Genomic DNA, 24,799 nt, shown 5'->3' with positions numbered 1-24,799 from the left:
CATTTTAGCTAGCTTGGTGCTATTGCGAAAAGCACACGATCACTTCTGAAGGACGGAAAGAAACACAGCCGCTGGCCGGAGCACTTTTCCTTCTTTTGTAGTGTTTCGGCGCGATAAGATTACATTAACAGGTAAGCTACGAGCTGTGAATCCACGGCTGGATGATACCCGCTGTGTTTTATGGCCTGTTGTCGTTTCAGGCCGTATTGCTTGCGTACAAGCCGAGCTGCTCGCTTTTCACAGGGATACATCACGTATGGCGCTCTTTACTTCGAAACGGTTCGCAAAGACCCGCGCCTGTCATGATAATTTCCCACATTTAAAGGGAAATATTCGCAGTTTTTCGACTTCCAGTGAAACCATAATGTCGAAGAGTCACATTTTCCTACAACCGACCTTTATTTCTCTGCATGAAAAGGCCTTGGGAGGAACATTTCGCGGCGCTGAGATGTTCGTAGTAAAAATGTTTTCAGTTATAACTAGTTTGGTGGAGAAAGAGTCACACACCCCCTTTAATTCAAAAGTTTGTGGGAGAAATTTGAGTCGCTTCTTATGTTTCGCCCCTTCTCGTCAAAAATCCCCCCACAACTATCGTCTTGTAGTGTAAGATTGTGATGTGAGAGCGATTCAGAGAGCAGCAGATGTTGAAATATAGTCTTTTTGGTGTTATTTGCTCGGCCAGTATTGTGTGTTTGCACGCTGAGCTCTGTTGCTGGAGCCGCCGCAGTGAAATCCTGGCCCTGCTGTCATGGCTGTAATGGCTCTATCAAGGCGTCGCAGCGCACTGCTATTGTGATTTTTTTTCTTTCTTTCTCTAATATCTACATAAAATCACCCAATTTCGTTTGTGGATTGATTTTATCTTTTAAGTTTTCCTTTGTTTTTTTTTTTTTTGTTTTTTTTCCTTTAAAGAATGTGTGCAGAGCACAATGACAGCGGACTATGTGAAAATAACAGCACACGTTTGGGGATTTGATCCACCTATGCACTCTGAAGAATACACTAACGGATTTGTTTGAATTTTAATAAGATATAGATTAGTACATAAATAAGATGTGCATTAAAATTTAGCTGGCATTGAATCAAAAACAATATGAAACTTGAAATCATTCAAACTCCAAGTAATGCCTGTGTACTAACTAGTCATCACAAATAAAACTGCACATTTCCCCTTGAATAGTAGTGGGTTTTTTGTGAAGGGGACAGCTGCAAGTTGTTGCAGATGAGATGTGGGAGAATAGTGGTGCAGGATGTACAAGCAAAATAAGAAACATTGTTGCATCACTGGCTGAAAAGAAAAGCTCATGGGGGGTTGTCTGCTATGGAGGACATTATAATTAAAAGTACTCTGGGTTGCATCAGATGTGCTCTACCAGCTTCTGCTGATTTCCCTTCCTTTTTAATCTTATCTAGCCATTGGATGACTGGTAAGGGTTCCCTGCACCCTCACAATATGGCCTTCAGCCATGACACTTTACAACAGGATTTTATATTTGACTGCCTTCTTCACACACAAAAACTGTAGGTGCTTGTTACTTTTTTCCCCCTCTCCATTCAGCATCTAGCAAAAAATTCCACATGTTCTGTTAGAATAAACTTTATGAGATTCTGAAGTTGGAAAAACTGAAGTGAAATTGGAAATCTTACCAACTACCCGTGGGCCCCCCATGTGTGATCCATTCCTGGCTTTGCCAAGCAGCACTTAATGCAGGCACGGAGCTGCTCTGTTGTGACTTTCGCCCTCTGTTTTGAAGTTACTTGAAGGTAGTAGTTGAAAGTTTTTGTTTCCAGCTGTTTCTGGAAAAGAGTTTCTCGGTACTCCTTTCCAAAGCAACTTACGTGTTATTTCACTTAAGTGAGGGCGCGGGGTTGGGGGTGTGTGAGTCCAAGAATGTGGTTTATGCTTAAATATCCAAACTGTAAGTGATGTTTGTATTCATCACTCACTTTTTGCCTACGTTGGCAGTGAGTATCTACTATCTTGTAGTTTCTAGTTTATGAGCAGTGATTAAACTCCATGTAGACCATCATAGTGAACATTTCCTTTGATTCCATTCCTTTTAAAAGAGTCTACAAGCTTTTGCAAGTCAAATTTATCTTGCTTTTCTTACTTTTTTTTTCTTCCTTTTCTAAATTAGATTCACAAACAAAAAAGCCTTTGGCCATGTCAGGACAGAGAAAAGGAGCCGCAGCAGCAGCACGGCTACCCAAATGTGCCTTCTGCAGAACCAACCGGGACAAGGAGTGTGGGCAGCTGCTGGTGTCTGACAGCCAGAAGGTGGCAGCCCACCATAAGTGCATGGTGAGGAAGCCGCGTTGTTCTCAGCTTTTCAGCCCGGGATCCGTCATCCAAGCTGCCTACTTTGCAGCCCTCTGCCACATGAGCAGAATAGTGAACAGCTCACGTCTGTTTTTGTTTTTATTTCTTCATGCAGTTGTGAAATGAAATGATTCTTCTCCAATAAATGATCTAATGACTTCGTGGAAAACTGTACATCAGCAGTAGTTAAGAGAAATAATGCCAGAGGTGTTCTGTATATCCAATTCATTCTTATATTAATGCTACGTAAATAAATTTCTCATTATTTTATTTCTTCTTTTTTTCTGTCCTCTTCAGCTTTTCTCTTCAGCCCTCGTCACATCACATTCAGACAGTGAAAACATCGGAGGATTTTCCATTGAGGATGTGAAAAAAGAGATCAAGAGGGGAAATAAACTGGTGAGTACCTACTGTTGTGCTCAGGTCAGCAGACAGGCTGCATCCATGGGTTAGCACCGCTGCCAAATTAGTGTTAAAGGCCCAAATTTTCAGTTCAGAGACTGTTTAGCATCTGAAAGCAGTCGTGGAATGATTCAAGGGAATGACCCTGAGCACTGTACAATGCCTGCTTCTAAGTAATAGTTACTAATGCCAAAATGTACTCATGGTTTTTACTGCTTTTGCTATAATAATCATCATCATCATCATCATCATCATTATAATAATGGTGTCTCACCCTTTAAGCTGTGTGTGTGTGTGTGTGTGTGTGTTTATGTAACTATGCAAGTTTGCTACAGAGGGCTGGAGTTGATACCAGCTGCTATTATTACATTATATCCTCTTTCTTGGCATCTTTAAGTGGGAAATGTCAGCTGTTATCATCCAATAAAAGATCTAAAGCTGCTTGTTCTTCTTGCCTCAATCTGACATACTGTTAAATAAAAAGATGGCTTTTCCAGGATGCTTTCAAAACTGGTTGTGTGTGTGTCAGTGTGCCACTGAATGCTAATGGGATGCACTGCAGCGGTCTGTAAGTGTGTGCTTGCACTATTCTGTATTTCCTGTATATAAGTGTGAGAGGGGTGTCACACTGAAATGCAGCTTATTTCGAAATGAGAATTGATCTGCAGAGCTGTGCAATAATAAGTTGCACATGTTGTATTTGACTTATTTAATAATTGTTTTTGTTACATCATCACTAAAATCATCACTTAGTAGAGAGTAAAAAATGTAGCCTTTAAAGTTGTGTGTTTGCAAATATTTTAATTTGTTTCCCAAACCTTTCTGCAGATTGTCATTGATTCATCTTTTGGATATTATCTTGATGAATCAGCTCATATTTCTGACTATAAAATGTTAAATCCCTTCCTTTAAAAGGCAGGTCTTATTTGACCAGTAACTAAACATTTGGTGTATGATCATAAACAACAAAGCATCCTTACATTTTGGGGAAAAAATAACTAAAAATATTCATCAGTTTTGAAAAACAGTGCTTTCTGATCAGTTCAGTGTTCATCTACAGACGGTATGTTATCAGCCGCTCTAAGCTTCCTGTGCTGGTTTTCTTTTAAATTGTATCACATTGTTTTCCTTTTGGTGTAACCTTCCCTGCTGATTTTAATTTGTTCTTCTCTTGAATCAATCAGCGGTGTCCCACTGGGACATGTTTTTAATATTTTCATATGACACACCAGACGCATAATATTTGGAGCGATCATTTCTCAGATCCACGTATGAATGCGTTACTAATTGATGACTGTTTTGAATCAGCGTACAAAATAATGTCGCTGCATCTGCTGTTGTTGTAGATGTGTTCTTCTTGTCACCGACCGGGTGCGACCATCGGCTGCGATGTGAAGACGTGCCGGAGGACGTATCACTATTACTGTGCTGTTAAGGACAAAGCCCAGATCAAAGAGAATCCCTCACAAGGGATTTACCTGTAAGACTCTTACATTTGGATTCTGCTGAGCGTTACTGTACAATAAACAGTCATACACCCAGGCATTTATTAGCTATAGCTGCACAGCTGGTATTGGGGAGAGGTCATTAATCTCAACCATTTGTCACTCATATTCAGTCCTGGGTTCTTTTAACTGAACTCTTTTATTTCTGATTGTAGCGTTTACTGCCGCAAACACAGGGATGCTTCCCAGGATGGCATTCAAGGTAAAGTTTACTTTAACATCAGCTACACTGCTGCTACTTAACCACAAGCCTGTGACATTTATCATTGAACCTGTGCAACAACAGCCATTGTTAGCAGTATTCTGATTTAAAACCGTAATCTGTTTTATCGTCAAAACACTTCCACTTGCACGTGTCTTTGTGTTGTTGTGAAGTTGAAATTTGTGAAGCCCGACTCATTTCTTTGTCATTAGATGAAGAGGGAGCTGTGGCCGAGGATTCAGACTCGTCGCCTCCACAAAGCAGGGGCAGGGGAAGGTTTGAGAAGGGGAGAGCCAAGGCGGGATCTCGCGGCCAATCAGAAGACACACGCTCTACCTCGTCACAGGCTGCAGATGAGGAGAGCTCCTCTCACGTACGGCATCGCTCAGAGTCCATAAAACAATACGAGGTTCTCTTGAATGGTGTCTGTGCTGGGTGTGAATTTTAGCTGATGTGCCCTTTTTGTTTATTTAGCGGGACAGGTCACCTCTCCGGACCAGCCCTGGAGACAGCGGCCAGCGCTGCGGCTTTTGCCATGCTGGTGAGGAAGAGAATGAAACAAGAGGCATGCTTCATACGGATAACTCCAAAAAAGTGGCCGCACACTACAAGTGCATGGTGAGAATTCCCGTTCAGAGAGTAATCTGTGGATGTGCTTTTAAAGTACCGCCGGCCTGCATTTAATCTCTGATCGGTTTCAGCTTTTTTCATCGGGGACGGTACAGCTGACCACTACGTCACGGGCCGAATTTGGAAACTTTGATGTGAAAACTGTCATCCAGGAAATCAAAAGAGGCAAAAGAATGGTGGGGACACGAAACAAATAGCAGTTTAAAGTTTTGCATCTAAAATTCGTTCTGACAGAGTTGTGGATTGTGTTGGGTTTTTTCCCCCAGAAATGCACACTGTGTACTCAGTTGGGTGCTACCATTGGGTGTGAAATCAAAGCATGTGTGAAGACCTACCACTACCACTGCGGCCTGCAGGACAAAGCCAAGTATATTGAAAACATGGCGCGTGGCATTTACAAGTGAGCAAAACTTCTCTATTTTATCTTCTCTGTTTTTGTGTCCTAAACTGCTTAATTATATATTTATTGCACAGTTGTGGTCTCATTATAGTGACAGTAATTGTTAACACACAAGAGCATCAAGAGCATTGCAATTATTTTGTAACTCGGTTACTGAAGTGAACTGGATCACAAAGATAATTAATGGTTGTCTCAGTGATGTGTAGGGATTTGAATTAGAACACCTGGTATATATTATATTGATTATTGTAATCCCGGCCCCAATTTTGTGATCACGACTATGGAAGTGAGGTAGAAAAATTGTGCTCTTAAGACTTTTTATTAATTTTTTAGTGTTGTCACAAAGCATCGAGTGTATCGTGAAGGGAGAATTCCTTCCTTGCTTATTTCTCCTTAAAGTGTTTTTGTTGCTCGTTCAGTACAAGTGTGTGTTTCAGGAAGATGCATCTTTTGATCCAGCAGGATGCACACAGTCACCTGTTTCACGATGTTCAGTACATACCCGGTGGTCTGCCAGACGGAGTGCCTTGATAGTCGTGTTAGGGTCAATTTGAGGAGCAACAAGCCACGACAGTCAGCTGGCAGGCTGCCCCGGTTCTGTAATGCAGTTAGCAAAGCGGCTGTTGCCACGCGGCAAATTTCTGAGTTTGTTATCAGTCAGCCTGGAAAACAAAATGTTAATATGATTCATTACAGTTTTTTTGGAAAGCTGTGGTGAGCTCATGCAAGTTGTCCTGATAAACACCATTCACATGCTGTTTTGAATGACTCCTTATTTTTCTCCTCTCCAGCAGAGGTGAAGAGTGCAGTGTTAGCATGACGGAGTTTGCAAACTACTAAACACTAAAGACTTAAGGCTAAAACACAGCAACATGGTCCTTTTTTAAGGTTTGATAAATGATGTGTATGGTTTACAGCCATGATAGCTACATTATATGGACCAAAGCACTGCTCTATCTACACATTACACCTACAGGAGCTGCTATGAAGCTCCCAGTGTACAGTGTTTGTGATGATGTTAATGCGAGAGGAAGTTTGGAGCTCTGCAGTAATGAAATCAGCAGTGTTGGGCAAGTTACTTTGAAAAAGTAATTCAATTATAGTTACTAGTTACTTCTTCAAAAAAGTAACTGAGTTAGTAACTGAGTTACAATATCCTAAAAGTAATTAATTACTTGAAAAGTAACTATTGCGTTACTTAAAAAAAAAAAGTTTAACCCTCTGGGGTCCAGGGTATAACTGGCCATTTTAACTACTTTTGATTTTCCCTCCACATTTTACCTTTAAAAACTATTTACTTTGCTTTGTTTGGTATCATCCTTTTCAGCACAACCTCACGTGTCTGAATTTACAGTCATGTTTTCATTTTGACATACTGTATTAACACAATTGATCTAAAATCAGACAAAAACCATAAAATCAGAGTAGAAAAAGTTATATTTTTTACTGTAACAACCACAAACATCTTTAATGAATCATATTTCATAACTTTAAATGCAGCTATAAATTGTCAATTTTAAAATCCTATGCACAAGTTTACTTTTACCCTTTTTTTAAAATAACCATTTCAAACTATTTACAGAACAATCAGCTGTTCTTCAATAAGACGCCACACAAATTATTTGTGCCACTCCAAAAAAATAATTTCTGTCCACTATAAAGGAGAACATCACAGCCTGATACCTGCAGGTCTGACAGCAGCAGGTGTATCACTCCTGTTTCTACCCGGAGACAGCAGTCGCCTCATTGTTCTGACACACAACACCAAACTATCCACAACACTAACTACACAAGACAACACATTAACTACACACTCCAAACACGCTAAACGTCACAAATCTCTCACATCTCAAAACTCTCTCTCTCTCTCTCTCTCTCTCTCTCTCTCTCTCTCTCTCTCTCTCTCTCTCTCTCTCTCTCTCTCTCTCTCTCTCTCTCTCTCTCTCTCTCTCTCTCTCTCTCTCTCTCTCTCTCTCTCTCTCTCTCTCTCTCTCTCTCTCTCTCTCTCTCTCTCTCTCTCTCTCTCTCTCTCTCTCTCTCTCTCTCTCTCTCTCTCTCTCTCTCTCTCGCCGTCACTGCTAAAACTTCCGCTGTTTTTTTTTTTTGTTGTTGTTTTGGTCTTAAGCAGAGAGTGCTTGCTAGCTCTGTCCTTAGACAGTAAACGTGACGAAACTATTGAGGAAAAAATGCCGCGTATATATTGTTTATCATGAGTCTTGTTTTACGTGGTCTATCAACACAATTTAAAACTGGTATATATCACCTTGTTGCTTTGTCTTTAAGTGGTCGTGTGATTAGCTTACCACGACTACTTTATTCTTCCTCAGTCAAACAGCAGCACTCATGCGATTGTTTTGCCCCTTAGCTCCAGGTGTTGTGCTAGACAGTGATCGTGATTTTCGCGTCCGCGGGAGCGCGCAGCTGCTTAAAGCTGTAGCGTCCAGATTACTTACATAGTCAGCTACTTCCGTGCTACTGATATAATATGCGGTAAGCTGAACACAGCTTCAACCGTCTGTTTGTTGAAAAATAGTAATGGACCGCGTTTCCTTGATAGTAACTGTAACGGCGTTGTAACGATAGGAATAGTAATTAGTTAGATTAACGCCGTTACTTGTAACGCCGTTACTTGTAACGCCGTTATTCCCATCACTGGAAATCAGCATAGCGTTGGCGACTAGTTCAGCACTCATTCTGTGGTTTTCCACTTTCCTGACTTATTCATCACTTAAAAAAACAAACAAACACATTTCCATAACTTACAAACACTGTTTGTGTTTTTTGTTTTTTAAGGCTATACTGTAAGAACCACAGCGGCAATGAGGAGAGAGATGAGGAGGATGAGGAACGAGAGAATCGCAGTAGAGAGAGGGCAGCAATCGACCACGGAGGAACACCATCAACACAAGTGAATGGCAACTAAGTATGTCACTGCTCCTCTGGTTGTGCACAAAGAATTAAGTGTAAAAATGTCCGCTTTTAAAGCCGACCATTTAATAAAAGTGGAATTGCCATCATTAACCAAACTTTCCTTATGATTTTTGCTTTTTAGGGTGGGTTCAGTTTTAACAGGTTTGGCCCAGTCGGTGTGACGTAGGAAGAAAACCCGAAGCGCAAGACCTCGGAGAGAGATTCTTTTTCTTTTTTTTCTTTCTTTATACTAAACCTTAGCCTACTCACAAAGTTGTGGTCTACAAGCTCCCAAAGTGTTTCACGTGGACAGGATGCCCCCAGTGTGCACCAGATGTCTTCTTCATGAAACCCTTTTTTTAAGAGTTGAACAGGATGACCGATGGTACTCGGCAGTGCACTGGACTGCAAAAGCATCATAACAAGCCAAGGCTATTCTTTCCCAAGTTTCAGCTATCGAACCAATTTTGAAAAATACATGTTAATGTCGGGGAAAGGAGACGATGAACTGATCTTCTGATTGTCACTCACTGCCCATGTTGCCACAAATGACATGACCCACACTTGTTGAACGTCAAAGCGTTGTTTCCTCTTCCCTAGCTTCTAAAGGACTCACTTTTAAGAGGGGTCTGTTTGTTACTAGTGTCGATGACGTCGTGCAGTTTGATTACCTTGTTTCTGTAATCGCGTCTTAAGAATACTCTTTTCATGTTAGCCTTTCTTTCTTGATATGTAATATTTTGCTACTGTATTATCATCATGAGTACTTTTGAATATCTGGATTTCAGACAGTCACAATTACAAGTTTTGCCAGCATGCACTTGGATTTTTCCACTGTTAAAGGTGGCATTTTTTATTTAGCTGCTAAAGGGCCAAGTAGAGCCCTTTAGAGGAGTTGGCTTGACTTTGTTTGATGTACTGTTACTTGTATCTCTACAAATGTATCCATGAATGATTGGAATAGAAAATATTTTTATTTTACACTTTTACTGAGTGAATCGAGTCTTTGTTTTAAAAGTGAGTCTTAAGGGTAGTAGATACTAGAAGCCCGACACATGGCCAGTTAGAGTATTAAAAATGAGGGGTTTTTTTAAATTCAAAATATTTTTGAGTATTTGTGGATATAGTTTACAAAGAAAAATAGAAGACAGAAAACACAAACTGTTTACAATGAATACAAAACAGAACTTCTCATGTTGGAACATTGTTTTCCTCTCTTATTTTTTACCAAACAAGCAACGAGAAAAAAGAAAAAGAACAAAAGCCACAACCCCGAAGGATTTTGATATTAACTAGCCCTTTCCATAAGAACCACACAGAAGTTAGCTGCACCATCACTGAGCTTCACATTCCCGTTAACACAGACAGACATCCGACCACTATGGAGAAGTAAATCCGTTAGTCAGCTGGAACACCAAATTTTATCAAATGTGCCCTTTTGGTTCTGGATAGAGCAGTGGATCTCTTCCAGACTGAGGCACGACATGAGATCAGCAAGCCACTGAACATGGAAGGGCGGGGCAGCAGCCTTCCACCTCATCAAAATGGCATGCCTAGCCAGGAGGGAACCAAAGGACAGCACCCTGCGCTTTGCTCTGGGAATATACTTATCATCCTCTCCCGCTGTACCAAAGAGAGCAAGTAGGGGGTTGAGAGCTAGTAGTGCAGGAAACCTCCCAAAAATTTGCCAGGGCAGGGCAGGTCCAAAACATCTGGGTTAGATTGGCATCATCAGACCCGCACGTGTTACAGCGAGGGTCTAAACTGGGATAAAGCTTAGCTAGTTTGGATTTAGATAAGTGGGCCCTGTGGACTACTTTGAATTGTAACGGAATGACGGGCGCAGAGTGATGTAGAATTTATCAGAGAACGGTCCAAGTCCCAGACGTCATCTGACATAGATATACCCAACTCCTTCTCCCATGTGGACTTGAGGCCCACAGCGGGAGCTGGGGTTACACTGCACAGTTTGTTATAGATGCGAGACATTACAGCTTTGCCTGATAGTTGCAAATTAAGGAGCTCGTCCTGTAAGTTAGCAGCTAAAGCTTCTGGAAAATTGGCGAGGTGGGATTGCAAAAAATATCTGAGTTGTAAGTATCTAAAAAAGTGAGTTCTGGGAAGACTGTATTTTCCTGCCAGCTGATCAAATGATGCTAGTTTATTGTGTATAAAGAGATCTTTAAAGTAAATAATACCTGCTCTAAACCAGGTGGAGGAATAGGTGGTTTGAAAGGATGGGGCTTTGAAGTGAAAAATTATTAAGATTGAAATGTCTCCTGAACTGCGCCCACACCCTGAGGGAGTGCCGAATTATCGGATTAGATGTAAAGTTGTCAATGGATAAAGGAAGAGAAGAACCCAGAAAGGAGGCAAGAGAAATACAAAAGTGAGTTTTAAAAGTTTAAATGTGACACGCTAGCTGTGAGAACATGCAGGTACAGTTAGGCCTGTATGTTGTTACAGAGTGATGCAACATTTGTTGCTTTAGCTATTTGCCAAAAAACACTGTATTGATGTGCGCTCTTTTTCAAAAGGTCAAAAGTTATTGTACTGTTGATTCAAAGCTGTTCCACAGACAGGGCTAGTCTGTCCCCTGATTACATAGGTTAGGCTGGTGAAAGGGCTGTTGTATTTGGAGTTGTTTCTGGGACCAACATGAGCTGAAAAAGCTGTCAGTGCAAGTGAAATGTAGCCATCATTATGCTACAATAGCCTATACACTCACAGGCCAACAGGTACACCTGTTCGACTGCTCAACACAAATATCTAAATCACTAATCACAGGCAGTAACTTGGCCAGTGTATTTAGGCATGCCAACGTGGTTAAGACAATCTGCTGATGTTCAAACTAACTATCAGAGGAAAAGTGATTAAAGTGACTTGAAACGTGGTGTGATTCTCAGTGCCAGACAGGCTGATCCGAGTATTTTCAAAATCTGCTCATTTATTGGGACTTTCTCACACAAGCATCTCTCAGGTTTACAGAAAATAGGACGTAAAAGGGGGGAAAAATGTCAGTTCTCTTGGCAAAAATGCCGTGTTGATACAAGAGGTCAGACTACTTTGAGCTGATTGCAGATGTGCTACAGCAGCAGAAGACCACACGAGCTAAGAACACAAATCTGACGTTACATTTCACATGGACTCACCAAAATTGGACAGAAGTTTGGAAAAATGTTGCCTGATCTGATGAGTTGATTTCTGCTGTGACGATCTGTTGGAAGGGTCAGAGTTTAGTGTAACCAACATGAATTCATCCTGCCTTGTAACAGCGGTTCAGGGTAGGGGTGTAACAATGTGGGCATCTTAGTACCAACTGAGCATCATTTACATGCCACAGCCCACCTTACTATTATTGCAGACCTTGTGCATCCCTTTATGAACACAGTGTAGCCTTTTTCTGATGGCTGTTTCCAGCAGGATATTACACCGTGTCACAAAGCTCACACAATCTTTAACTGGTTTCTTGAACATGAAAATGAGCTCACTGTAGGCAAATGGCCTCCATAGCAGTCAGATATCAATCCAGTAGAGCACCTTTGGGGTGTGATGGAACAGAGATTCACACCATTCATGTACCACTGACAAATTTGCAGCAGCAGTGTTGTCGTCATGTCAATATGGACCAAAATCTCTCGAGAAATGTTTCCAGCAGCTTGTTGAATCTTGATCAAGAACCCAGTAGTGGGTGATTACAAGATCCTTTCCATGGAAAATAAAAACCCCTGATAGGAAGCCAAGTAAAGAATTGTGTCTACGAGGTAAGTGTATCATAAAGAGAGACTGCCATGAGTGGAAATCCACAGTGTTCACCACAAGTTACAAACAAATCATCAGTCTGAGGATTAGAAAAGCCAGATTAAACTTGGCTAAAAAACAACAACTAAAGAAGCCCAAACAGCTCTGAAACGGCACAAATGAAACTCAAATCAGCCTGTAACAGAATGGACAGAGGCAGTGTGAGGAATGAGCATGATGGCTTCGAATGGATTGGGTCCGTGGTGTTTATTGATGATCTGACAGAAGTTAGAAGCAGCCTGATCAATTCTGAGCTGTCTGCTCAAATATAGACAAATTCAGCAAAGGTTATTGGGCAGTAGTTTGCAGAAAAGCTGGACTGTGACTTAAAATATCATGAAAAAGCAACACAGGAATTTCTGCAATGAATCAAAGAATCTCAGCCCAATCCAGCTGTATTTCACTTGCTGAAGATGAAACTAAACGCTGAAACAAACAACTGAACACAGCTTCAGTGAAGGCTGCACGCGTTCTTTGATGGTGGTCATAGTTTCCAGACATTGCTGATTGAGGACTGTGGTCAATGTAATACATTTTAGCCAGAGTCTATGCTTCAAATGCATCTCAGTTCCTTCACTGGAAAATCTATTACGTTTGCGTACAGAGCCAAAGTCATGTCACCCTCCATATATCATCAGACATAACTGTATGAAAAATGAACATAGTTGTATTCTCTCAGTTTGTGGCTTTACTACTTTACTATAAGATCTAATTAATTCAGAAGAACAGTCATATACACTTGTGCCTAAGAAAATCATTGACAGGTCTTTAATAAACCGAGTTGTAGTATTATAGTGAAAGTCAACAACTGACTGTAGGATTTCCTCCATCATTGTGAGAAAATGACCAAGGAAAGAAATGGTTTTAATATGTCTGTAATTCTCAACTACTTCCCACTTACATTTTGAACTGTCATTATATTCTTATATACAGAATTTTAGGGTGTGCAGACATTGTGACTTACACATAAAAACAGGTTTCACAATAATGTAACACAACAATGGCTGTTTTGTTCGGTTGTCACCATAAATCACAACAGTACGCCAGTGGGGCATAGTGCACAATACTGTGACTTCAGTTCACTGAATTCAGCCTGTTTCATTTCATGAATGCCTGTGCTTATTGTGGGAAAGTGCCAAAGTCTATGTGACATATATCATGTATATATTGCTACTGTTTTTGCAGCTACTGTTCAATAGAAATGATTGGACTTTGTCTTTGTGTAGTGAAAGGACATCAAACAGCACTTCCAGAGTGTTACTGCCTGCAAGCAGACTAGAGACTTCAAACTGTCTTGGCATTACTATACTGCATGGAGTATAATATTATACAAACTCTGGAGCAAGAAATAGACATTATTGTACTTGTCATACTGATAATAAGGCTAATGCAGGTGCTTATTTTCCCCTGTCTATATTTACACAATGTGAAAAAACTAACATTCAAATGAGCTTGTGGATGTCATTTTAAATCCAACCTGGGTATAAAATTAGTAACCATATCCATAGGCTATAGTGTTTTAAATTTCTATTTCTTTAAATGCAGAATTGTGAAGACCCAAAAGTTCTCTCTAAATCCCAGAACAACCTTTCTTCTTTTTTAGGAAAAATCATTTTCATAACAAATTTAAATAAACGTAATCCATACAGGAATCAGAGTTAAAACATTTTTTTCAAACCTTCTTGGGTAAAGATGTCTTTCAGGGGGTGCATTTGGGGGTTGCAGCATAAAACTGCATTTTTTCTTAGTATAGAACTGCTGCGTGCAGTGAGGAATTCAGGAGTGGCAGAGAAGTATGTAGGGCTGGTGCAGGGCATGTATGAGGACGGTAAGACGGTTGTGAGATGCGGACAGATGGGTTCAAGGTGGGGAGGTGAGATTAAATCAATTATCAGCTCTGACCCCTACTTGTTTATACTGAAGACAGATGAGGTCAAGCAGGAGTCTGCATGGACTATGATTTTCACAGAGAATACTAATCCATAGTGAGAGTAGAAGGTGGGTGGAGGAGAGCCTGAAGAGGTGGAGGTTTGTGCTGGAGAGAAGAAGAATGAACGTAAGTCAAAGCAATGCAAGTGTTTATACCTGCCTCCCACTCATGCAGAGAAGAGGTGAAGAACAGAGTGCATGCAGGGTAGGAGTGGGTGGAGTTGAGTGTCAGAGGCCTGCTATGATGTATGGTTTGGAGAAGGTGGCACCGACTTAAAGACAGGAGAGTGAGCTGGAGGCGTTACGACTTTCATTGAGAGTGACCAGAATGCACAGGATTAGAATTTAGTACATCAGAGGCACAGCTTAGGTTGGAGACAAAGTTAGAGAGGAAAAGCTGAGACAGTTTGGACATGTGCAGAGGAGAGATAGTGTACAAAGGATGCTGAGGATGGAGCTGACAGGCAGGAGGAAAAGAGGAAGACCACAGAGAAGATTATGTAGTGGAGGAGGACTTGCAGAGGGCTGGTATGAGGATGCTAGAGATGGAGTGAGATGAGTGAGAGTGAGTGAGATGGAAGAAGATGATCTGCTGTGGCGACCCCTAAAGGGAGCAGCCGAAAGAAGAAGATGATGAAGAAGTTACACCCTGTCCTGAATGATGATCAGCTTCTCCTAAAAAGGTAGCCTCTTTCATTAGTGCAACTTTAAGTGAGGTCATTGGTTGAAGTGCTGGGTGGGTGTGCGCAACATCGTGTATCTATGACCAATAGAATCTTCTTAAACTCGGGTTCGCTACATTTCCACGGAGCTTTGTTCTTTGATTGGCAGCTCTCCAACAGCCTACGTACGATGGGAGGAGTTGACCCCTCCCCGTATTTTTCGATTTGCCCGCCGCGCTTGTGCGTACGATCACGTGCTTGCAACGGGACGGCAGCAGAGGCGCGAACCCGGAAGAAGACAGACAGCTCTGGTAGCAGCGGAGCTATCTGCTCCATGTGTACGCTGTCGCGAGGGTGAAGAGTCCGCGAGATCACGCTGAGGATACGCTGTAGCGTTTTCTGTCTGAAGTCCGCACCTTGGAGTACAGACGTTGTTAACGGCAGGGACTGACACGGACATGGCGACTTCCAGCTCCTGTGTGGTGGTAAGTTCTTCCCAAGTGAAATAAGAGACAGAAGGTGGTTGGAGGTTACCTCTGCATGCAGCCAAACACGCTGTGTGTGGGCGTGCTGTTAGCCGCAGTTATTAGATGATAGCTACCTGTGTGGACTGAGTACTCTTCACCACTCACACATTGGTAACTTTTTGTTGTATTTTACTTTATTTATGTTGCATGGATATTGTATTCAATACACCGTGGCCTGTGGTGCTCTATAGACACGCGCTCCACATATGCCTTACGTACGTGACGCAAGCGGTGGACCCACTAACGTGCGGGTGTATGCGTCTGTCAGCAGAACCATTATACAAAATAACAAAGTGCTCGAAACGAACGAGGGGGTAAAGAAGGGGGCGTGTTAGAGCACACGCCCTTTAAGTATGCCTCCTAAATAACTGTGCACAGCATTGTGTTTATGTTGGTGTTGGGGCGGCTTTAGACCTCTGTATAAATCTTGCTTCCACACTTGTATGAGAATGTGGTGTCTTTAAACCCTTTTAGGATCCCGAGTGTGCGTGCAGTTTGGTATCGGCCCGACACCAAGTAAATACAGGGCCAGCACACATACCGATACTTTTTACTCGTAAAGGCAGCTGATGGAGGGGAGAGCAGTGGAGATGTCATCATTAATTTGACAATTCTAAATACATTTTAATGACAACCAAATCACTGTGATTTTTACCTTCCATCATAAGTAATCAACGTCATAAGTAGTTCGTTGTTTAAATGTATTATAGGCTATAAATAAATATTTTTATACCCATTTCCAAATAAATAATGAATTTAGCACAAGTCAAAGTATCGATCCTATTGTGCTAGTTTCGAGCCCATACCAATACTAGTATTGCTACTGATATTTGGCTCGATTTGCCCACTTCAGTCTGAAATATAGAGTAGCTAACTGTAGAAGAGCTGCTTGGTGGTGTACAGTGATTGCATTGTGGAAAATTAAATTGGCCCAGCAATGAAATAAATTAGATTTAGCCACCAGTCTGTGTGACATTACATCAGATATGTTGATGTGGATGTCTGCACTGCAGAGCTGATGTCACAGATGGAAAAAGTTATCTTCTGCTAATGGAAAAAGTAGTCTCAAGCTGTCCTGAATTTTAAGCATTTTTACGAATAAAGAAGACGCGCAGATGGACTGAAATAGCCATTAAAAAAAGATGAGTAACATTTACTTTTTCTTACATCATTCTGAGTCAAAGTACAAGGTCCTACCTTACTGGATCTGTTGGTGTGTGTTTTGTGTTGTGCACTGTACTACAGGCTACCCTGGCCCCTACACTAGAATCAGTAAATAGATAACCAGTGTGCTGTTTTTCAGCCTGTTGCCAGCATTTTAAGCCCAGTGTACTTGTGATCCTTTCTGGGAAACAGATTTCCCAAAACATTTGCAGACACAGATAATAAAGCAAAGTGTCCATTTGGCTAAAATGTATATTTTTACTGTGCTGTTGCCTTAATCACATTGAAAGAAAAATTGGCAAGTTGTCAAACATAGACCAATATGCAAGCACAAAGGTCATCATTCCTTTGACCACAGTCTGGATGACTGGATTTTTTTTTCTGCGTTTCAATAAATGTTGATGCTTTATAACAAAAATTATATGAGACATAGCTTAAGTTTAAAATATTAGGTAAATGTATGTGAAAGAAGTTGATTTCTTTTCACTGTTATCTGCTCCATGTCCTCTATAGATAAAGGATGTTGCACCAGCAGAGTGACATTTTGCTAGTTATATTACCTTTGTTCCAGACCACATCAGCGTTAAGCACATTTCCAAATCACTGTGTGTTTACAGGGGTACGTATTTATTAAGGTGTTTCTATGACTGTTTTAGAATATCTGATAATAGTATTTGTTGCACATAATTGTGCTGTCTGCTGTCATTTTCTGAATTAGTTTTGGGCTTTAAATGTATATAGGTTTTAAAATAGCTGCCATTTCTAATCAAGAGGGAAATTATGGTTGACTAGTAGACTTATACTGAAGGCTAGAGTACTTTTAGAGTACTGGTTTCAAGCCTGCTGCTGACTTATTTCCTGCATTTCATCCCCCCTCCTCTCTCCATACTTTCCTGACTCTTCTCTGCACTGTCCAGTCCAATAAAGGGTGAAATGCCCACAAATAAAGCAAATACAACTATGTTTTCTTGCTTTGTTTTTGTTTGGTTTGATAAATTTCTGTGTTCTTGAATATAAATACGGAGCAGGAAATGAACCGAATACATCTTTAAAACAAACAGCAAGTCTGTGAGTAACAGTGGAACATACTCTTTCTAATCATGTGACTGTGATGACATCTGATTTGTATCAGCCCTTATCAAGAGTTCACAAACTGACCCACATGTCAGCAGGACTAAAGGGTAAGGCTGTATTTCAGTGTAACCGCACGTGGCGCGAGGATAGGAACCGTGTTATCCAGAGTTTTGGTGCGTTCATTCCTGTATTCGATTCAAATTCTGCACCGTTCCTCTCTGTTTTTTCATCCCTCCCACGACTCCTCGAGCTCTGTGCTGCAGCTGTCACATGATGCCAGTCATGTTGTTTGGTTTCCTGTGGTCTGCTGTTTGACCTGCAGCATAAAATGTAATTTTACAAATTACCAAGTACCTCCTTAGGAAGAGGCATACACTTCTGGAAGAAGATCAGATGGCAGTATTTTGCTGGACAGAATGTTTGTGAGGAGACCTTCAGCAGCAACAAAGGAATGATTCATTGACGCTTTAATGATGTCCAAATTGGAAAACTTCCTCTTTCTGAGAATCCAGGGTTTTTTTCTTGAGACGGCTGTCTCAGTGTGGCCCTAGGTGGAAACCCAGCTCGTCCCTAATCTCTGCAGATTAGCCCTGTGAATGTGTAAAATGAGGCAGATAAACTAGTGTGGCAGCAAAATTCGTGGGAAAGTAGACTTCCATTAACCTGATCTCTTTCACCTTGGTTGCCCTGTGTCAGATGAGCCCCCCCATGCTCCTTGTTGGGTAATCCCCCCCTGAGATTTTTCTTTCAATTCTTTTGTATGTTGTCTAATGTTTTTTTTCTTCTTATTATTTTCAGATCAGTGATGAGGAGCAGGGTTATGACTTGGACCTTTTCTGCATACCAAAGCACTATGCTGCTGACCTGGAGAGGGTGTACATCCCACATGGACTCATCTTGGACAGGTGGGTGGTCCCATTCATAGAGCTATGACTTGCCAGAGATTTCCTGCACCATCCAAGTGGTGGATGAAAGTGCTCCGTTAAACTTGGATTCGTTTCTTGCTCCCCAAACCGTGTGATATCAGGACTGAGAGGCTGGCCAGAGAGATCATGAAGGAAATGGGTGGACACCACATCGTGGCTCTCTGTGTGCTGAAAGGGGGCTACAAGTTTTTCGCAGACCTGCTCGACTACATCAAGGCTCTGAACAGGAACAGCGACCGCTCCATCCCGATGACAGTCGACTTCATACGCCTCAAGAGCTACTATGTAATTGATCCGTCTTATCGTTTTTCTTTAAATCACCAAAGCCTCTTGGAACTTTTTTTTTCTTAGAGTATACACTTAAAAAAAGTGGAAATAACTAAAAAGTTTGGCTGATAATTAAAAGTTTCTTAAATTCTAAAAGTAAAATGCAAAACAGCACAGTAGGGAAAGGATTCGACAAATAAATGATGGTCATATGAGGCCATGCCGGTGTCTCTCAGTCAACCCACTGGGAATGCCTGGAAATATAAAGCCTGAACATCAATTAAATTATTAAAATAAAATAAATAAAAAATATGAAGTCTGCCTAGAGCAATGAAGAAACTGCATGAACTCAAAACAACCCATAAATGTTGTTTCTAATCATTTTTTCAGCTTCAGACTTTATGGTTTGACTTTCTGTCTTTGACCTTCTTGTTGCATCAGTCCATTTGTTTATGCACAGCTCTCTTAGGCTCCTGCCACAGCATTGCAGTCAGGTTGAGGTCTGCACTTTGACTGAGCCATTGATTTTTCTTTTTCAGCCATTCTGTTGTAGTTTTGCTGCTGTGCTTGCAATCATTGTCCTCTTGCATCATGCAAGCTTTAGCTGTCAGACAGTTGGGCTCATATTTGACTCTAGAATACTCTGGTATACAGAAGAGTTCATGGCTGATTCAATGACTGCAAGGTGTCCACGTTTTGTGGCTGCAAAACGAGCACATCATCACCCCTCCACTAATGTGGAGCCTCCCATTAAAGCCAAACCTCTCCACTCTGGTCTTTTCTTTCCAAAGAAAATTGTTCCAGAAGTCTTGTGGTTTGTTCAGATGCAGCTTTGGAAAGTTAAACCGTATTATCATGTTTTGTGAAGAGGCTTTTCAAAAACTTCTGTCTTTTTCAAACTTAAAGATTTAACATGTCAACTGAGGGCTGTAGAGTCTGTGGAAGCGAGAAGGGTGTACCTGGTCTTTTGCACGACTCTGTGCCGCCCTGTGAAAGACTCTTTCTTGCCAGTCTGAAGGTTTCCTTTATTCTTTTCCTATTTTTGTCTGCACAGAATGACCAGTCGACGGGTGAAATCAAAGTAATCGGTGGAGACGACCTGTCTACTCTGACAGGCAAGGTAAAGACGGCTAGCTAAAACTCTACTGACATGATTAAAAATATTAAAGGCTGGTTTTTACCCCCTTGTTTTTTCTCCTATCTATAGTTGCTAGCAGTCAGCATAAACAGATATTTGAAAGAAATATATCCACATTTAAGCAAAGCCATTGTTTTCATGTAATCATTTCCTAAATGTCTTACATTAATTTAAAACAGGCCTGTTTATATGATTGTAAGTAAAACAGCTCCCACATAGTTACAGCCTTTTGCACTGTTGCAATCATTCCCTGTGTAATCAAGAGACCACAGCTCTCCTATTCAGCTCAGTTGCATTTTAAGATGACTTGTTTTTCACTTGATTAATGGCGTTTTCTTTTTTTCTTACACACAGAATGTCTTGATTGTGGAGGTACGTACTGATTGTTTTTCATCTGTTTTAAAGTAGGCAGCTGTTATTTCCAGTAGTGCTTATCTGCGCTCCTCTCTTGTGCTTCTAGGATATTATCGACACAGGGAAGACGATGAAGACGTTATTGCAGCTCCTCAAACAGTACAATCCTAAAATGGTCAAAGTAGCGAGGTAATTCATGGCTTCACTGAACTGCTGGAGTTCTACTGGAAAGCTGCTTCATACTGGTGTGTTTCAGGCTGAGGGGTTTTAAGCAGCTTGAGCAGATTTTGATCATCATTTTGGTTTGTGTCTTCAGTTTGCTGGTGAAGAGAACACCAAGAAGTGTTGGCTACCGACCGGATTGTGAGTTAATTATTTGTAACTTGTGAATTCCTCACAGACTTTGGTTGAAGTTCAGCTTATAGAGCAGTTTGTTAAACTGTAACAATGAAGATGTAAGAAAAGCTTCACGTGTTCTTTTCTTTTTTTCCCAGTTGTAGGATTTGAGGTCCCTGACAAATTTGTGGTGGGTTATGCGCTAGACTACAACGAGTACTTTAGAGATCTAAACGTAAGTATTTGAAACAGATAAACAGTACTGTGCAAAAGTCTTGAGCCCTCTAATATTTCATTTCTTTTGCTTCCAAGCCTTTTAGACTTTATTGTAAGCTTTTAAAATGATCTTGGGCCATAGTTTTCCAGGTTTTCTGAAGGTCTCTCAAAGATTTTCTTTAGACATTGGCTTCTTTTTCACTCATTTTCATTCCAGAGGTTGTCTTTAGACACTTTGTTACTAGCAGCCTGTCTCAAAAGGTATTCGTTAACAGTTTGACCCAGTTTAACCAGCCATTTAATACTAACCTATGAATAAATCAAGCATAAAAACGCACCCAACTCAAGGGATGAACCAGTGCTGACTCTTCACATTGCAGGCGACTTGGCAAAGAACTGATTTTAAATGATATCTTTAGGGAATCTGTCGCAGAAACACCTGACACATTTTACCTTACCAAACAAAACGGGAACAAAACAAATATCAGTTTTGTTCTTATATCAGTTTCAAGTCTTTGTCTTTTCCACTTGTCTTTATAATTTTCTTCCTAACTGCCTCGGCCCTGTGCTCATACTGAGGCCGCTGGCTTGTGGCTGACTCTGAGTTCTGGATGGTTTGAGCTTTAGGCACTTTGACGTTGTCAGATTCTTTAAAATGTCCACGTTTAGCTGGGTGAGGGTGATTTTAAGTGTATTATTGGGTTTGTTATGAATTCTACTGATGATTTTGTTTCAATCGATCTCACAGTGAAGAGCTTAAGCAACATATTAGCATGTGGCTGTAAGAGTGTGCACAACTATTTCCCAGCACCACTGTGTGTGTGTGTGTGTGTGTGTGTGTGTGTTGTACATACACGAAACAGATCATCTGGTAGTCAGATCTGACCGGCCTGTCAGAGTCAAGAACACTGATTCCAGTTCCCAGGCAGTTCATCCATCCATTCGCTTCCGCTCGTCCTTTTCAGGGTCGCGGGGGGTGTTGGAGCCTATCCCAGCTGTCATAGGGCGAGAGGCAGGGTACACCCTGGACAGGTCGCCAGTCTGTCGCAGGGCTAACACAGAGAGACAGACAACCATTCACACTCACATTCACTCTCGCATTCACACCTATGGGCAGTTTAGACTAATCAATTAACCTATCCTCACAAACTGCATGTCTTTGGACGGTGGGAGGAAGCCGGAGTGCTCGGAGGGAACCCACGCAAACACGGGGAGAACAAACTTTTTTTTTTTTTGTTCAACTCGTTGGAGTATGAGTGCAGGAGGTCAGGAGAGAAGAACAACTCTCAGTGTTTACAGCCATCTATAAAACACGGTGTTGTTGTTGGAGATTTGGTTAAAACTAATGGACATTATTATGAACATAGAAAAGTAGTGTCAGATTTTGATCCAGTATGCAATACCAAGAACGGCTTAACTTTTCAGCATAAGAATTCAGGCTGTGTGGAAGAATAAACGTGGTCATAACAAATATTGACTTTCAAGTTTGTTGCATTTGTACAAACTCTGTTTTTGCTCTCTATATTGTAGTTCCATTTCTGTTTTCGTTTCTGTAAATCGCTACAGCCGTTTCCTAATTTCCTAGCAAAATATAAGAAGTGGCTCAAGACTTTTCCTAGTACTGTAACTCATATTTTAAAACTATTTTTCTCTTTATACATCTCTGACAGAAGTAAGACACTCTGCTGCAGTGCTGTATTTTTTCTTTTCTTTTCCAGCATATCTGCGTCATTAGTGAAACAGGGAAGGAGAAGTACAAAGCATGAAGAGCACCTCGTAACAGTTTTCAACATTTGGTTATTTCATTTCCATTTAGCATCGATGTTATATTTCATTGCTTTGTATTGTGTCACGAGAATATAATCGGCTTGCTCAGGGTCCCTGAGGATACACCCAACGTGATAATCCCGTGTTTGTGTTTGAATCACCACGCATGGACACGCAAAGGTTTCAACTTTTTGAATTCGATTGCCTGAGAAAGAATCACGTCTGGGTTTGATAGAATGAATCCCAGCTTCACCTCGAATTAGAATATTGCTTTTATGGTCCCCACTTTCATTCCTTTTTTTTTTTTTAATTGAGAGCATTTTAGGGAAATGCTGCTAGCTTCAAGTGCAGTCACGTAATTGTTGTGCTGCCATAAGATTTACAACCTCCTCTTTCATATTTTGTATTTTGTGTAAAATGATTATTGTTATTATTATTATTATTTTTGTGTTTGTGTAATTCTACCTGAAACTATTAAAATGTGCTTGTTTTTTTATGGGACACCTGAAGAGGAAGTTAAATTTTATTGAAGTGTGTGTATATTTTGGGAGAATACTTCACTTTTCTACGGTACTGTGTTTTGTAACGCTGAAGACACATTAGGTAGAAAAGTAAATTGCTGCTGTCCCTGATTAAATTATGTAGACATTGGTAAACCTGAGAAGAAATTTATGAAAATGAATGAAATCAAAGCTTTAGAGACATGCACTTCCTTTGTGTAACATGAAAGGTGATCCTTTTAATGCTGCAGATATTCAATCACAAACTGTTAATGGTTAAGAATCTTTCATTTGAATATTTGAAATTCCTAATCTGTATCTACATATGTTTTATTCAGGCATAATTTAATTAAAGGCCCCTTTTTTAAAAATATCCTTTTTGTTTGCAGTTTCGCTAAATTGAATGTTCTGTAATCGTCAGTGTTGCAGCTCCAGCCATTAAATTTTTCCACACCAAACCTGAAAGAAAGTTTTTCATTTTACTATTACAGCAAGTTATTGTTATATTGAAATACGAAGTGCCAAAAAATATAGATATTGACAGAGACAATGATGCTGCCAAGATATGGTCTTCTAACTTCGCTCATTAAGATCATGAACATTTGAGGTCCTGTTGTCTGATCTTCATTTGAAAATTGAAACTGACATTGGGGAATAATTATTTGGTCCCCTGATGATTTGTAAGATTTTTAAGTTTTCTCTCTTGCAAAAAATCTGTAATTTTATAGCAGTTGCATTTTAATGGAGAGAGACAGAATATTAACCAAATATCCAGAAAAACCCAACACATTACATAAAAGTTATACACTGGTTTCCATGTCGTTGAGTGAAATAAGCATTTGATCCCTAAGCAAAAGATGACTCAGTATTTGGTGGAGAAACCCTTGTTGCCAAGCACAGCAGTAAGACGTTTGCACACAGGAGGGATTTTGTTCCACTCCTCTTTACAGAAAGTCTAAATCCTTTATATTTCTTGGCTGCTGCCTGGCAACTTGAAGCTTCAGCTCCCTCTGCAGATTTGCATTAGACTGAGGTCTGGAGACTGGTTAGGCCACTTCATGACCATAATGTGCTTCTTCTTTAGCCACGTCTTTGTTGCCTCTGGCTTGTTTTTGGTCAGTGTTACGCTGGAAGACCCATCCACGACCCATCTTCAGGTGTTGTGGCTGAGGGAATAGGACTTGGTCCAGGATTTAACGGTACATGTCTCTGTCCACTGGCCCCTCTTGCACTCTTACTAGAAAAACAACCCCAAAGCATCATGTTCCCACCTCCGTGCTTGACTGTGAGGATGGTGTTCTTTGGGTCAAACTCAGCATTTCTCTTCCTCCAAAATACAGTGGGCCAAGTTGATGCCAAAGAGCTTGATTATGGTTTCATCTAAATGCAGCACTTTGTTCCAAACCTCTGAATCATTTAAATGTTCACTAGAAAACTTAAAACCGGCGTATACATGTGCATTCTTGAGCAAGGGAACTATGTGGGCACTGCAAGATTTCAGCACATTACTGCGTAGTGTGTTACCAACGGTGCTCTTGGTGTCTGTGGTCCCAACTGCCTTAAGATCATTAAGAAGCTCTTCCTGTGTAGTTTTGGACCGATTCACCACCCTTCACATGATCATCCTGACCTTGGGAGCCCCAGACGAAGAGCGATATATGGTCATGTGATACTTATTCAATTCTCAAATAATCTCACCAACAGTTATCGCCTTCTCACCAAGACTTTATGGTCTTGTAGCCCATTACAGCCTTGTACAGGTCTACAGT

At 40.8% G+C, this 24,799-nt stretch overlaps 2 protein-coding genes across 2 annotated transcripts; both read left to right on the top strand.

Moving 5' to 3' along the window:
• On the top strand, positions 1-9,352 carry phf6 (PHD finger protein 6). The gene is made up of 11 exons (XM_063487920.1): positions 1-131; positions 2,139-2,302; positions 2,618-2,719; positions 4,069-4,202; positions 4,383-4,429; positions 4,642-4,802; positions 4,904-5,047; positions 5,131-5,235; positions 5,326-5,459; positions 8,253-8,382; positions 8,512-9,352. Exons 2-10 carry the CDS (start codon positions 2,165-2,167, stop codon positions 8,380-8,382), a joined length of 1,095 nt encoding a protein of 364 aa, XP_063343990.1. The 5' UTR covers positions 1-131; positions 2,139-2,164; the 3' UTR covers positions 8,512-9,352.
• A 5,696-nt stretch (positions 9,353-15,048) lies between these two features.
• hprt1 (hypoxanthine phosphoribosyltransferase 1) lies at positions 15,049-23,479 on the top strand. The gene is made up of 9 exons (XM_063487909.1): positions 15,049-15,246; positions 18,325-18,431; positions 18,554-18,737; positions 19,774-19,839; positions 20,212-20,229; positions 20,318-20,400; positions 20,528-20,574; positions 20,706-20,782; positions 22,482-23,479. Exons 1-9 carry the CDS (start codon positions 15,220-15,222, stop codon positions 22,527-22,529), a joined length of 657 nt encoding a protein of 218 aa, XP_063343979.1. The 5' UTR covers positions 15,049-15,219; the 3' UTR covers positions 22,530-23,479.
• The last annotated feature ends 1,320 nt before the right edge of the window (positions 23,480-24,799 follow it).

This window comes from Pelmatolapia mariae, linkage group LG2 (genome assembly GCF_036321145.2).
Source record: "Pelmatolapia mariae isolate MD_Pm_ZW linkage group LG2, Pm_UMD_F_2, whole genome shotgun sequence".
In the NCBI taxonomy this organism is placed as follows: domain Eukaryota; kingdom Metazoa; phylum Chordata; class Actinopteri; order Cichliformes; family Cichlidae; genus Pelmatolapia; species Pelmatolapia mariae.
The sequence above is the reverse complement of the archived record's forward strand: the minus strand, read 5'-3'. Positions and strand labels throughout refer to the sequence as shown.